At 36.7% G+C, this 13,800-nt stretch overlaps 1 protein-coding gene across 10 annotated transcripts in view; it reads right to left on the reverse strand.

Moving 5' to 3' along the window:
* The window catches only part of TBC1D32 (TBC1 domain family member 32), a 304,455-nt gene that overhangs the window by 74,600 nt on the left and 216,055 nt on the right, over positions 1–13,800 (reverse strand). For all 10 annotated transcript variants that reach the window (XM_062186699.1, XM_062186693.1, XM_062186698.1 and 7 more), the window contains one exon: positions 6,357–6,482. In XM_062186699.1, coding sequence (XP_062042683.1) covers positions 6,357–6,482 — 126 coding nt within the window. The remainder of the gene's footprint in view (positions 1–6,356; positions 6,483–13,800) is intronic.

Here is a 13,800-nt window from a genome sequence, read left to right on the forward strand (position 1 = left end):
ATCACAGACTAGAAGATAAAAGTCATGTGAGTTTCTTCACAGTTACACTCTAAGAGGGACAAATTCACAATGCATATGGTTTTAGTATTCATAATGACATTTGAGATTTAAATTAAATTTTAATAGCTTAGCTGTGAACCTATTCAATGTAAAACTGGAAAAGAATCATCTGTTATCTTTAGATCCTCTAAGGATTATTTCAGAATTTTCTAAATGATTTCAATACAGAAAGAAAATTATCACTAATTAGGCTGTAATATCTCACCATCACTATTTGCATATATGAATAGAGAGGAAACCCGAGTGGACTCCAAGACAGAGATCCACACATCACCCATGTCCCTTTCAAAACCAAGGCAAAGTATATGTTTTATATACATTCCAACTAATGACATCTGTTTAAATCAGCCATATCAAAAGTATGCTTACCCTATGTAGCTTATAGTAACAAAACATTTCCATTTTACAAGGTTAGATAATGATTCTGTGTTTGCACATATACCCCCAAATGGATATAACTGGGTGGATTGTAATTAATATGCAACTCATATGCTGCAAAGGTATATATCACTGATATGCTTATTCACATAACAAGCAAGTTTTAGTCACCTTTTAAAATTGAGTCCTAATGACATTCAACATAACTATCACTATTAATTGAAAGGACTATTTCACATCCAAGTGCCTTTTCAGCATGTAATTCTTAATTAGTGTTTAACTTGTAAAAAGTGCAAAATCAAAAAGAACATAATGCTTTTCAACAATCTTTGTAGCTGGCAAGCTACATCATAATATTTTAATGGTTTAATATAAAAAGAAATGTTTTATTCATTGAATATTCACATTATGATGTCAAAAGGAAATAAGTGTTGAAAATATATGGTGAAGGTCAAAAAAGACATTAATAGTAGTACGGATTATTTAAGTTTATACTTGTTTCGACTGGTTCCATCTTCACATGAATAAAGCATAAGTTTGATCAGATTTATAAAAATCTTTCAAAGGTCTTTTATTCTATGAATCTATATATAAATTACAGTTCTCAGGCTAGAGCTCTAAACTTCTATTCACACAACTTCTTTGTTTATAAATAATGTTTCTTGGGATTATATATTTTGTAGGAAGAATGGTATAGATGTAGTTCAGGATGCAAGATATACATTAATAACAAAGATTCTATGAAACGGTAATTTTAAATGCAAATGTCCATTTAAAAATCTTACTGTAAGGTCGGCGCCGCGGGTCATTAGGCTAATCCTCCGCCTTGCAGCGCCGGCACACCGGGTTCTAGTCCCAGTCGGGGCACCAATCCTGTCCTGGTTGCCCCTCTTCCAGGCCAGCTCTCTGCTGTGGCCAGGGAGTGCAGTGGAGGATGGCCCAAGTGCTTGGGTCCTGCACCCCATGGGAGACCAGGAGAAGCACCTGGCTCCTGCCATCGGATCAGCGCGGTGCGCTGGCTGCAGCACGCCAGCCGCGGCGGCCATTGGAGGGTGAACCAACGGCAAAAGGAAGACCTTTCTCTCTGTCTCTCTCTCACTGTCCACTCTGCCTGTCAAAAATAAAAAAAAAATTAAAAAAAAATCTGATAGAAGGGGCTTGATAATAATCTGGTGGGCTTTAGGCCTTGTAAATTCAGAGGCCCAGACTTATCTATCTCTTCACATGGGGTATATCTGAATTTACAAGGCCTAAAGCCCACCAGATTATTATCAAGCCCCTTCTATCAGGTTCTATTTGCCTCTCAATCAGAAAACTTAATTGTAGCTTAGACAGCACCTTTCTTAGCTCCTCTAATAATGACTCTGTCCTTTGTTCTAGGCCCTGTCTAGTGCACTTGGGCCTCATTCCTTTGTAATCATAACCTCTACTCTACCACCAATGGCTCTACTCCCAACCTGTGTGTACTGATGGTCCTCTTCCCCACTTAATGCTGTATAATTGTTCTAACCTGGTAAATGTCACTCTTAGGATCATTGGTTACTATCCTCACTCTATCTTTTATGACCTTGTCTAAATATGATCAGAGTTGGCAAACTTGGAAGGCTTCCATAGCCTTGGCAACTCATGACGATAGCCTAGGATGGTTACTGGCGCCATAAACTAGAGTGTCAATTTGTTGGGTCAACAACAGGAGCCACTGTGCACTTGCTCCTCATGTGGGATCTCTGTCCTTAATGTGCTGTACATTGTGATTTAATGCTATAACTAGTACTCAAACAGTATGTTTCACTTTGTGTTTCTATGTGGGTGCAAACTGTTGAAATCTTTATACTAAATTGATCTTCTGTATATAAAGAGAATTGAAAATGAATCTTGATGTGAATGGAAGGGGAGAGGGAGCGGGAGAGGGGAGGGTTTCGGGTGGGAGGGAAGTTAAGGGAGGGGGAAGCCATTGTAATCCATAAGGTGTACACTGGAAATTTATATTCATTAAATAAAAGTTAAAAAAAATCTTACTGTAAAGTAATCATTCTGATTTCAGTCAATCATGTTTGCTGCATGCTCTTTTAATCCTATGCCTGCAATGAAGCATACAGCTAAACACGCTCTGCAGTCAGACATACAGCTAACCTCACTTCAGTGAACTAAAAAATTCTTCACATCTGTGATGGACCTACACACAAGAGGATTTGAAACTTAAAAGTCATCAGAGTCATTACATATCAACCAAGGCACACTATTTCTGAAAAGTACTGATCATGAAATATGAAGTTATGCTATTAGATCAATATGATATAGAGGCTCACCAACACAGTACAGTCATATTCCCTATGCAAAGATAATTTTAATTCAGTCCACCGATATCTAACATCATTAAATTAAGAGTATTATTTAGAGGTATTGGCGTAGTTGCAGCATGGAAGAATTCATAAGGTCAGGAATTTTGCTAAAGCTCTCCTTCTCATGGTGGGCCAAGCCAAGAAGTGGAGCTGTGGGAGAAGCAGTTTTGGTAACAGCATCGCAATGACGGGCAAGTGCCATTGGGAGGCCATTGAGAATGGAATGAGAGTAAAACTTAGTTGTGCTCACAAAGGTAACTGAATGGGAGGACAAAGTATCCTCTAGTATCAGACAACGTACACCTTTCTTTGAGGTTTCCGGCTTTTGTTCTCAGCATCACTAGCTCCTCACGTGATTTCTCTCAGGAAATTTAATGTCTTCATGTCTGCTTCTACTGAGCAGTCAGTCCGCAGTTAAGCTATATGTCTCTTTTTATTTTAATCATTTAGGGCTGTGATATAATCAGACAACTCACATTATTAAAATTCTAGTCTGCTCTTAGCAATGAGGATCTCTGAGGGATACAATTATAGAAAATTCCAGTTCCTCATTTTATTGATTTTAACTTCTGTATTAGATATACAAGAGTCCAGTTGCAGAATGTTGGGTACTTGCATGAAAGTGGTGGCAGGGGTCCTGGCTGAGGAAGAACCAACTAGACATATTTAGGAAAAAAATCTATAAGACGTGGTACCTGGGAGGACTGGAATCATTCAGAGGATTAAAAAAAGGGAGAACTAGGCTGCTTACAATGGCAAGTAGATGCTATTGATAGTCAAAAAGGCAAAACAAGAGGAAGAACATAGATTATTTTGCTTTCTCCATAGTGTCTCATACAGAAAAAAATCTAAAGTGGGAGGAGAGAAAGGCAGCATAATTTAAATAAATGATAATTCAAAGTGAAGAATTAGATTAAATCCTCAGGGTGAAATAAAAAGAAACTAAAATATAAACAAGGTAAATTCAAAATAAATACATGTTGTTTTTTAAAAGAGGATTATTTTATATCATGCTTTTTATCTTGGGTAACTATGTCACAACATCTAATATGCACTGCTAGAGATCAGTGGTATTTTTCCAGTAACAGGAAGTAGGACCCCTTAGATTATCTAGGAGCAGGAAAAGTTATTTCAAAAGATTCCATCATTGTCACAAGGCAAGGAGACTCTTAGAAGTAAATGGGGGATGGAAAAGGTTTACAAGGGCAAAGAGGCCAAACCAGGTTAAAGAACAGTTCTGAAGAGTCCAAGTCATGAAAAATTCAGCATCTGAAAAAACATAGCTCCAAAAATGTATTATAGATACTTATAAAGTATACCAAAGTTTCCAATATTGTTTGTCAGAAAGCTGTACATATAATATAGAGACTAACTAAAATTACACGATTTTTATTCTAAAATTTTGGCTGGGGACTAAATTAATATTAGTGAACAAAAATAGGAAAGATATCCTTAGAACAAATTTTAGGTTGCATATTTAATTATTAGGTCAGTAATTAAAAATTAATGGGTAATGCTGGGGAGAAAAAAAGTGAAATATACAGATAGAGGCTTGTTTTTATAAGGAGTTGATTTGAAGACAGATGTAAAAAGTTAGAAAATACTGAACCTGTAACTGACTACAGAATCTATTATTTACAGTGGATAGAGATCAAGAAATTAGGTTAGGCAATTAAGGAGAAAACTAGGTATTAATCAGATTTACTGGGACCATGTCACAACAATGAAACAACAAAAACAAATAGAATTGTGGAATGATTTGCATTCTAACGCACAAAATGTTAGGGAGGGGCAACCAGTGCCTGTATTTAATACCACCTTCAGCCTCTTGTTACTGCATACCTCGAGAGGCAGTGGTGATGGCTCAAGTGATTGGATTTTGGATAATCAGGGAATACCTAGATTGAGTTCCTGGCTCCTGGCTCTGGCTGGCTGAGCTCTGGGCCTTTGTCATTTTGGGAATGAATCAGCAGACGGGAGCATTCTGTTTCTATCAAATAATAATTTAAAAAAATAGTGATAGCTCATGAAGATGTCTGAAATTCAAAGCAGGACCCACGCTGTGTCATAGAGGGTAAAGCCACTGCCTGAAGAGCCAGCATATCACATGGGTGCCAGTTTGAATCCCGTCTGCTCCACTTCTGATCCAGCTCCCTGATGATGGCCTAGAGAAAGCAGCAGATGTTAGCCCAAGTGCTTGGGCCCCTGCACAGAAAGCTCCTGGCTCCTGGCTTTGGCCTGGCTCAGCCCTGCAGTTGTGAGCATTTGGGGAGTGAACCAGTAGATGGAAGATTGATTCTCTCTCTCTCTCTGTCTCTGCCCCTGCCTCTCTAAAATTCTGCCTCTAAAATAAAATCTTTAAAAAAAAATCAAAACCAAAAACATACAAATGAAGGAAATCAGATGTTCAGAATGAAATGTTTCTAGTTAGTTCTACCTTAGAAAAAAGGTATGGGATATACACTGTTAGTAAGGGGTTCGAGAGGAGACTCAGAAAAAATAAAGACATTGGGGCCAGCACTGTGGTGCAGCAGGTAAAGCCTCCACTTGCAAAAGTGGCATTCTTGTTGGAGTGCCAGTTAGGGTCCCAGTTACTCCATTTCTAATTCAGCTTCTTGCTAATACACCCAGGAAGGATGCAGAAAACGGCCAAATAATTTGGGCCCCTCCCTGCCCACGTGGAAACCAGGATGGAGTTCTGGGCTCCTAGTTTCAACCTGGACCAGCCCCAGCTGTGTGGTCATTTGGGGAGCAAGTCGATGAAAGGTATCTCTCTTTCTCTCTTGCTCTCTGCTATCTTTCCCTCTCATTGTGTTTCTCTGCTCTCAAATAAATAAATCTTAAAAAAAAATAAGGCTACGAAAGGGAAGAATCTGAAATATTTTTAAAGATTAAATTATTTCTGCAAGCAAAAGGGAAGTTCTGGGTCATGTAAACTATTTCTTCTCCCAGTGACTCTTATGAGTGCACAAGTTTTAATTATCCATTCACACCGTTGCACCTGTTCTTGTCAAAAACTTAAGGCCTAGAAGGAAAACAACAGAAGTCTGATGAAGGTGGAAATTTTCTCTCCTGGTAGATGTTTACATAGCCTGGCTTAGTTCAATTCAGGAAGACTCTTAATGGATTGTTCACCCTTACTTCACCTTTACCACAAAGCACAGCAGCTGCCTATCGTGGGTAACAAAGTAAGGAATCAGAAAGTAAGTTCTCAGGAAAATCTCATTAACTGCATTTCCTTCTGTCTTCCTCCTTTTAGATCTAGGCTTTTTTATTTAAGGATAAATTAACTGGCAAACTGGTAAAACCAAACAAACTTCTACCTAGGCAAATGTAAATCAGTGTCCCAGTTTTCTTACAGAGTCTGTTAGGACAGTTTAAAGCATGGCTGTGAATTTCTTGAATCTTAATTTTGTTGTCTCAGAATCACAAATTTCTCAGAAGTCAGCGGACTTTTGGAAATCAGTATTTTGTTTCCTAGGTACGCCAGTACTAATCCTCAGGAACTACAGCTTCTATTAATATAATCTTCACATCAACAAAGAAAAAAGCCCACACTGGAGATGATGCACTCACCACTTCCACTGATTATATCAGGTTTGGCCTTCATCACTTTGCAGAATTGTCTTCGGCAATTTTCAATCCACTCAGTTTGTTTATCAGACACTTTGAAGCATAATAAAAGGTTGCCAAGATCATTGTCTAGTAGAAAGATGACACGTTATAACAGGACATGCTAGACATGCTGAAAAATAAGTATTAATACTAAAGATGTGAACAATGCAATTCCAGAAAAAGTAGAGAGTATATACCGCTTTCAAAGGCAAACATATTGTTCTGTAATTACATCTGATAACATCAATCAATATTTACACTCATTGAAAGCTCATAAAAATGGATTATTCATTAAAAAGTAACAGAATATATTGCCAATTTGTAATTACAATTCTTGAATAGTCTTTTTCTTGTAGGAACATGCCTCATTACTGAGTTTTTGGTAGTGTGAACCTGAAGATTTTATTAAACAGACTGACATGAACATTATACTCATCCAACAGGTAGATTCAAGGACAATTTCATTTGTATCTTTCTAATGAAAAAGGAGGGTTCAGTGTTGTGAGGCATTGAGTTAAGTCACTGCCTGCAATGCCAACATTCCATCTAAGCACGAGATCAAGTCCCAGAAGCTCCACCTCTAATCCAATTCTCTGCTAATGCTCTGAGAAAGCAGCAGAAGATGGCCTAAGCATTTAGGCCCCTGCCACCCACGTGAGAGACCCAGAAGTTCCAGGCTCCTGCTTTCAGCCTGGCAAAGCAATCGTCATTGCAACTCTTTGGCAAGTGAAGCAGTGGATGGAAGGTCATGGTCTCTTCCTCTCTCCCTCTCTTTCTCTTTGTAACTCTGCCTTTCAAATAAACAAACAAACCTTTTTAAAACAGAAAAAAAAGAAAGCATAAATATAAAAATCTCTAGCCAATAATTCAGCTTCTCTTCTTGGTAAAAATTATATTTACAAAGTGGTAAAAATATACTATTCCTGCATATTGAGTAAACTAAAAACTATTGAAAAAGTGGAGGTACAAAAAGACTTGAACTTTGTGCTATTTCTAAAGTGGAAGATGAAATCCCTGTGTGAAAGACATTCTCCCTGTAGTGGAAGGAAAGTCAACATCCATATTTTGAAGGATGAGAAGTTGAGACCAAGAGAATACTGTACAGATCTTGTCAGAATAACTTGTATCTTTTAATCTTCCACACATAACTTAGTCACATTTTCATAGTTTACTACAAATAGTAGTGACCATTTAAAAACATATTTTTTCTACACATGCATAATAACTACAATAAAGTTTAGCTTATAAATTGGGCAAGCCAAGATTAACAGTACCTAATAATAAAAGAGAATAATTACATAATACTCTGAAATAAAATTTCCAGTATTATTATTGATGCAGTTGGGAGGCATTATTAAGTGCCACAAGATTTGCTTGAACAACATACGGTGATGCTGTGACAGTGGATCTGATGATGAAGACACCTACTAAGTGATTAATCCACACCCAATTTAGATATGCTGGACAAAGGCATGATTAAAGTCTTGCAAAATAATCCAAGGTTTTATCAAACTACTCAAAATACTGGATAATTTTAAGCTTAGGAACTGCTTAATTCTGGAATTTTTCAATTAATGCTTTTGAATCATTGACTATGGGTAACTAAAATCATGAACAGCGAACCCATGGATGAAAGGGGGCTAAGGACGAACACACACACACACACACACACATAGAGATTATAATAATAAGATTATTGGGGGGGGGGCAGCATTATGGCATAGCAGGTGAAGCTGCCACCTGCAATGCCGGCGTCCCATATGGGAGCAGGTTTGAAATCTGGCTGCACCACTTCCTATTCACCTCCCTGCTATGGCATGAGAAAGCAATAGAGGATAGCCCAAGTGCTTGGGCCCCCGTACCCGCGTGAGAGATCCAGAAGAAGCCTCAGGCTCCTGGCTCTGAATGGGCCCAGCTCTGGTTATTGCAGCCATTTGGGGAATGAACCAGCAGATGGAAGATTTCTCTCTCTCTGCCTCTCCCTCTCTGTACTCTGCCTTTCAAAGAAATAAATCCTTAATAATAATAATAATAGTAAATTATCAGGGCTGGTGCTGTGGCATAGCAGGTTAACTATCCACCTGTGGTCCCGATATCCCATAAGGGACCAGTTCGAGTCCTGGCTGCTTTACTGCTAATCCAGTCCCCTGCTGATGGCCTGGGAAAGCAGTAGAAGATGGCCCAAGTGCTTGGGCCCCTGCACTTGCATGGGAGACCCGGTGGAAGCTCTTGGTTCCTGGCTTCAGATCAGCCCAGCTCTGGCCATATAACTTAATCACATTTTCATAGTTTACTAATTCTTTGTGGTCATTTGGAGAGTGAACCAGTGGATGGAAGACCTCTCTGTCTCTCCCCCTCTTTGTAACTCTACCTCTCAAGTAAATAAATAAATCTTTTAAGATAATAATGTTATCAAGGTATATCATTCCTATGATTTAAATACCAGTTTTATTTAGCCCTAAAAGTGCTACATATTTTTAAATAGCTCCCATGGTTATCAGATAAAAAGTATATCTAATTTATGTAAATACTCCCCATTTGGCAGCACACAAAAGTCCTCTCATATCTAAGCTATATATATATATATATATATATATATATACTCTCTCATAGAAATGCACACACAAATATACAGATAGTACAGAAAGCATGAACACTTAAATATATATGCATAAATTAAAATTGGTTTATTGAAAAAATGTGTATTTTGATACTTAGTGGTAATCGAATACATTACCTTTAAATATCTAGACAACAATGTTACAAAAAAAATTGCACAAATAGCCTCAACTGATGCAATAACTAGAGAAAAAGTATTAAACTTATTACATCAGAGAAAATGATCCTTTTTGATAAGAAATACTTAACCTTTTAATGTAGACTCAGGAAACATCAATAACACTGGTAATTTTATTGAAAGTTACGTTATTGAGACAAAACAGTTTTAATGACAAATGTATCTTGGTAAGAATCACATAAAGACATACTCCAACAGCAGTGAAATTGAATTTTCATTATTTCCATTTAGAATATTAACAGCACTTATTTTCTAAGAATTACCCAGAGCTGGTAAGAATCACTAGTGGATAATGACTGTACAGGCAACTACAGAGATTTTTTTCCTTCTCTGTGTTTGTTCCCTTCTCTATTTTTTTCTCTTCTGTCCATGTCAAATCTTGTTTTTTATCTCCCTCAAACAGTGGATGCTAATTCAATTGGGTACTATCTATATAACCCCTTTCATAAGTTATCTGTCACCTATAAATCTGTTCAATTTTTCTCCTCCCTCTACTTACCTTCCTCTCTTTCACACATCACTATCCTGGTTTGCTTTTTCCATGATCACATTCTACAGAAAATAACAAAAGGCACTGTACTTGTAAAATAGCTTTGGAAGAGCAGCTGTATATAACCAAATGTACCAGCTCACAGAGGGGTTGAAGGACCTAGTTTGAATACCTAGAAATTGGATTTGAGGCAATTAAAAAAATGCTGACTGGAAATAGGGTAAATAAGAAACTCAAACAGCTTTGTATACTGTATATGCTTCTGGTTATAGTTTCTCTATAGCCACTATTGTGAATTTTTGAATTTTCATTTCTCATACTAACAAATATTTAGTGATCTGATGTAGTGGTAGCTGAAAAACATGTATGCCTATACACTGGTTTTCAGGGAAAGAATAAATAATTCCTTTATTTCTTCCTCTGAATTTGGGACAAACTGAGAAATAGATGGGTATAGACAAAAAGAGTTCAAAATATCAATGTTAGTATTGAAACAGATAAATCAGGCAACAGTGCTTAAATCTACTATCTCATCATCTTCCCAGTATCTTCCCTACACTGAAAAAACCTATTTAGTAATAGAAAAAGACATACAACCAAAGGCATCTTCAGACTGCTTTTTGTGGAAAATGTGGGAAAGTAAACAAACAGTACACTTGGCTTGAAAATACTTCTCTCAAATTCACTTATCACTTACCCCTCTTAACTTTGTAAAGCATGAATGCTGAAGGCCAGAAAGTGGGCAGTAGTGTTATTCCAACAAAGGTCCTCTGAGGTGGAGACATGAGGTAAGGGGAAAATGAAGTTCCTCAACGCTATATATGTAGGTAGACAGCAACTATGAATGATACATAGAATTCCATGTTTCCCAATATTTTGACATGGGGAATTTCTACTTTTTTTTAAAAGATATTATTTATTTATTTGGGAGGAAGAGTTCCAGAGAGAAGGAGAGACACAGAAAGAGATCTTCCAGCCACTGATTCACTCCCCAAATGGCTTCAATGGCCACAGCTAATCAGAAGCCAGGAGCATCTTCCAGGTCTCCCAGACAAGTGCAGGGGCCTAAACATTTGGGCCAACTTCCACTGCTTTCCCAGGCAACAGCAGAGACCTGGATCAGGAACAGCCAGGACACAAACTGGCGGGCATATGGGATGCTGGCACTACAGGCGGAGGCTTAGCCTACTATGCCACAGCACTAGCCTGCACTTCTACTTTTATAACCAGGGTTGGGAGGTGAAACTGGAGAAGCAGATTTATAAATGGAGTTTTGCTTATGGCCATGTCAGCAGAACTGGGAATTTAGTCTCTTCCTGTAAACAAGCAGCAACTAATAAAAATAAAATACAACAACTGTTTTCAAACTTTAGCCAATGGGAACTGCAGGATTACAATGTTTCAGAAAAGAGAAGCCAATGGGCTGAGCTTTACTCTTGGCCCTGTTTTCTACCTGGAGGCACTTGGAAAATCACTATGCAAGCAGGGGGAATTTCTGAGATGAGAAGACAGAAGTCAAACTTCAGAGAAACTGAAGAGGCTAAAATGTGTGGATCAGGGTATTAGAGAGAAAGAATTCTTTGTCAGGGTGGTTGCTGAATCATAAGCTGTGTGGGTGAGAGGTGAAAATCCACAAAGTTAGGCATGGAATCGCTAGAAGCCATACATAGAATTACTCCAAGAGTTCATGGAAGGCTAGGAGATGTCCAAGTTCCATAGAACGAAGAATACTAGTTAACTACCATGGTAATCCATAAAATTACAAGAAAGGTCACACCTTAACAATGGGATTAAATCAGTATTAAAGTAGAGGCAATTCTACAAACAAAAAGTCAGTACTTGAAAGATGATCCACAGGTAACTCAACTGCTGCAAAAAAAAAAAAAAAAATCCCACTACTCTTAAATTCAATGAAATTGAGACCTTAACTTAAAATTAACAATGCCTAATATCTAATTTTAAAAAAACTTACAAATGACAAAAGAAAAACGTGACTTCAATCAACAGATAAATCAATTAATAGAAACAAATTCCCAAACGACTATTAGCAAAGACTTAAAAGCAGTTATTTTTAAGGATTTCAAGAAAATGCAAACAAAATCCTACATATACAGTCATGACTGTATAATAAGGTTTCAGTCAATAACAGACCACATATTTGACAGTATGTAACACATGACCCAGACATGCAGTTGGCTATATAATCTAGCTTTGCGTAAGTATGATTTATGAGAATCACCTAACCAGAACTTGCAAGCACCCTAATGATGATATTATGGTAAAGTTTTTTTAAGGAATATACATTCAGAACCCTCATTGGTATGACTAGGGTCATCTTCCACTGCATTTCCTAGGCACATTAGCAGGACGCTGGATCTGAGGTGGAATAGCCGGGACTAGAGCTTGCACCTATATGAGATGTTGGCATAGCATGCAGAAGCTTAACCTACTATGCCACAAGTCTTCCACTCCCCAAGAACTTCAATTTCAAAGAGAGGAAAAATGTAGTATCAATGTAAATGCAAAAGAAAATCTGCTATTTACACAGAACACTTAATAATTATTTCCTATGATATCAATCAATAATTCCAAGTGTCATCTTTATATGCAATATCATAACAGTTTCTTTGAAAGGCACAAAATAAATGGAAGATCTCATAAACATAAGATTCCTAGGCAAAAAATTCCTAAGCTAAACTCTGTTAGTCTTCTATTATCATGAAATTTATTTGTGAAATATTTGCTTTCCACTCACCATATCCTACTTTTTAATTTAAGTTGATATGGTTATCACTTCACTTCATTCTTATTATGATAAGGAAGGAAAGACCATGGAGTGATCACTGAGAGAAATTAACACAGAACAAACATAAGCAATACAGGTAACTTTCTGTCTATATTTGGGAGTTAATACATTTTTAGAAGTCTTTGAGCAACTGTAGAACATTTTTAAGAGATGACTTGTACATTTTACATAGATTATTCCCTTCTTTTGATTTATTGCCTCATTTCTACTTTTTAAAAATATTTGATAGAGCATTTACAATAGGAGAAATCAGAGAGGTAAAAATTAAAAAAAAAATGGAGGAATTAGTAGTCTCTTATCATTCCCCTGTACCTAAAAAGCTACGTTTCAAACGAGATGGTAAAAATACACAAAAATAAACTCTTACTATTCAAAAGAAACAATTCTGATTTTTAAAGCTTGTATCTCAACAGCTGCAGCTCAAGATTTACTATGCAGGAGGGAAACCAAAAAACTCAGTCATACCTCCACTCTCCTTAGGTAACAGGCTGATGTCAAATAAAAGTCAACTACCTTTATCTGCAGAAAATAAATCTTAATTCTGAGGTTAGACACAATAAAGAAAGAAAAAAGAATGAGAAAATGTTTGACTTGACACAGAAGTACTGATAAAAGGGAGAATTCATCACCAAAAATATTTATAAACTATATGTGTATGGATACAAAAAGTGTTTAAAATCAGAGCAATCTCTTTGTCCCTCTCTCTCACTGTCCAACTCTATCAAATTAAAAAAAAAATAATAAGAGCAAACAACAATGTATCCATTAACATGTTACATTTTATTTTATAGAGTAACTATTTTTCAGAGCACTTTTACAGTGATGTCTATGAGATTCAATTATTGGTTCATTGAGGGTAAAGTGATAATCCTTAATTTTCTTTAATATATCAAACTGTCCATGAAGGTAATATATTCTAGATGCTAGTTAATTGGGTGATTTTCATTATTTTGTTAAAATGTAGCTGAATTATAGTTTATCTCATTCTCTCCTTTCTCTTTTAAAAAGTTCATTTCTACATACTATGTAGCTAATATTCCAATTGTAATACTTTACTATTAGAATTAAAATAGCGGATTGTTAGCCAATTGTAAATTTAAAAGAAGTGAGGACAATTTGTCAAAGACATGGATATAGCCTTAATTTCTGAAAAGACAGTAAGCAACAGCAAGATATAGCACCAGTGACTAGAGTAAAACTCAGTAATAATAGGAAAATTTTATTAAACATAATCAGTACTGATTAATGAAAATGGTCTCGATAAATTAGGGGTATTGTTCTAGTGACAAAATAAAAAATATTTGTGGTGGGT

Source organism: Lepus europaeus, chromosome 3, assembly GCF_033115175.1.
Source record: "Lepus europaeus isolate LE1 chromosome 3, mLepTim1.pri, whole genome shotgun sequence".
NCBI classification, from domain to species: Eukaryota; Metazoa; Chordata; class Mammalia; order Lagomorpha; family Leporidae; genus Lepus; species Lepus europaeus.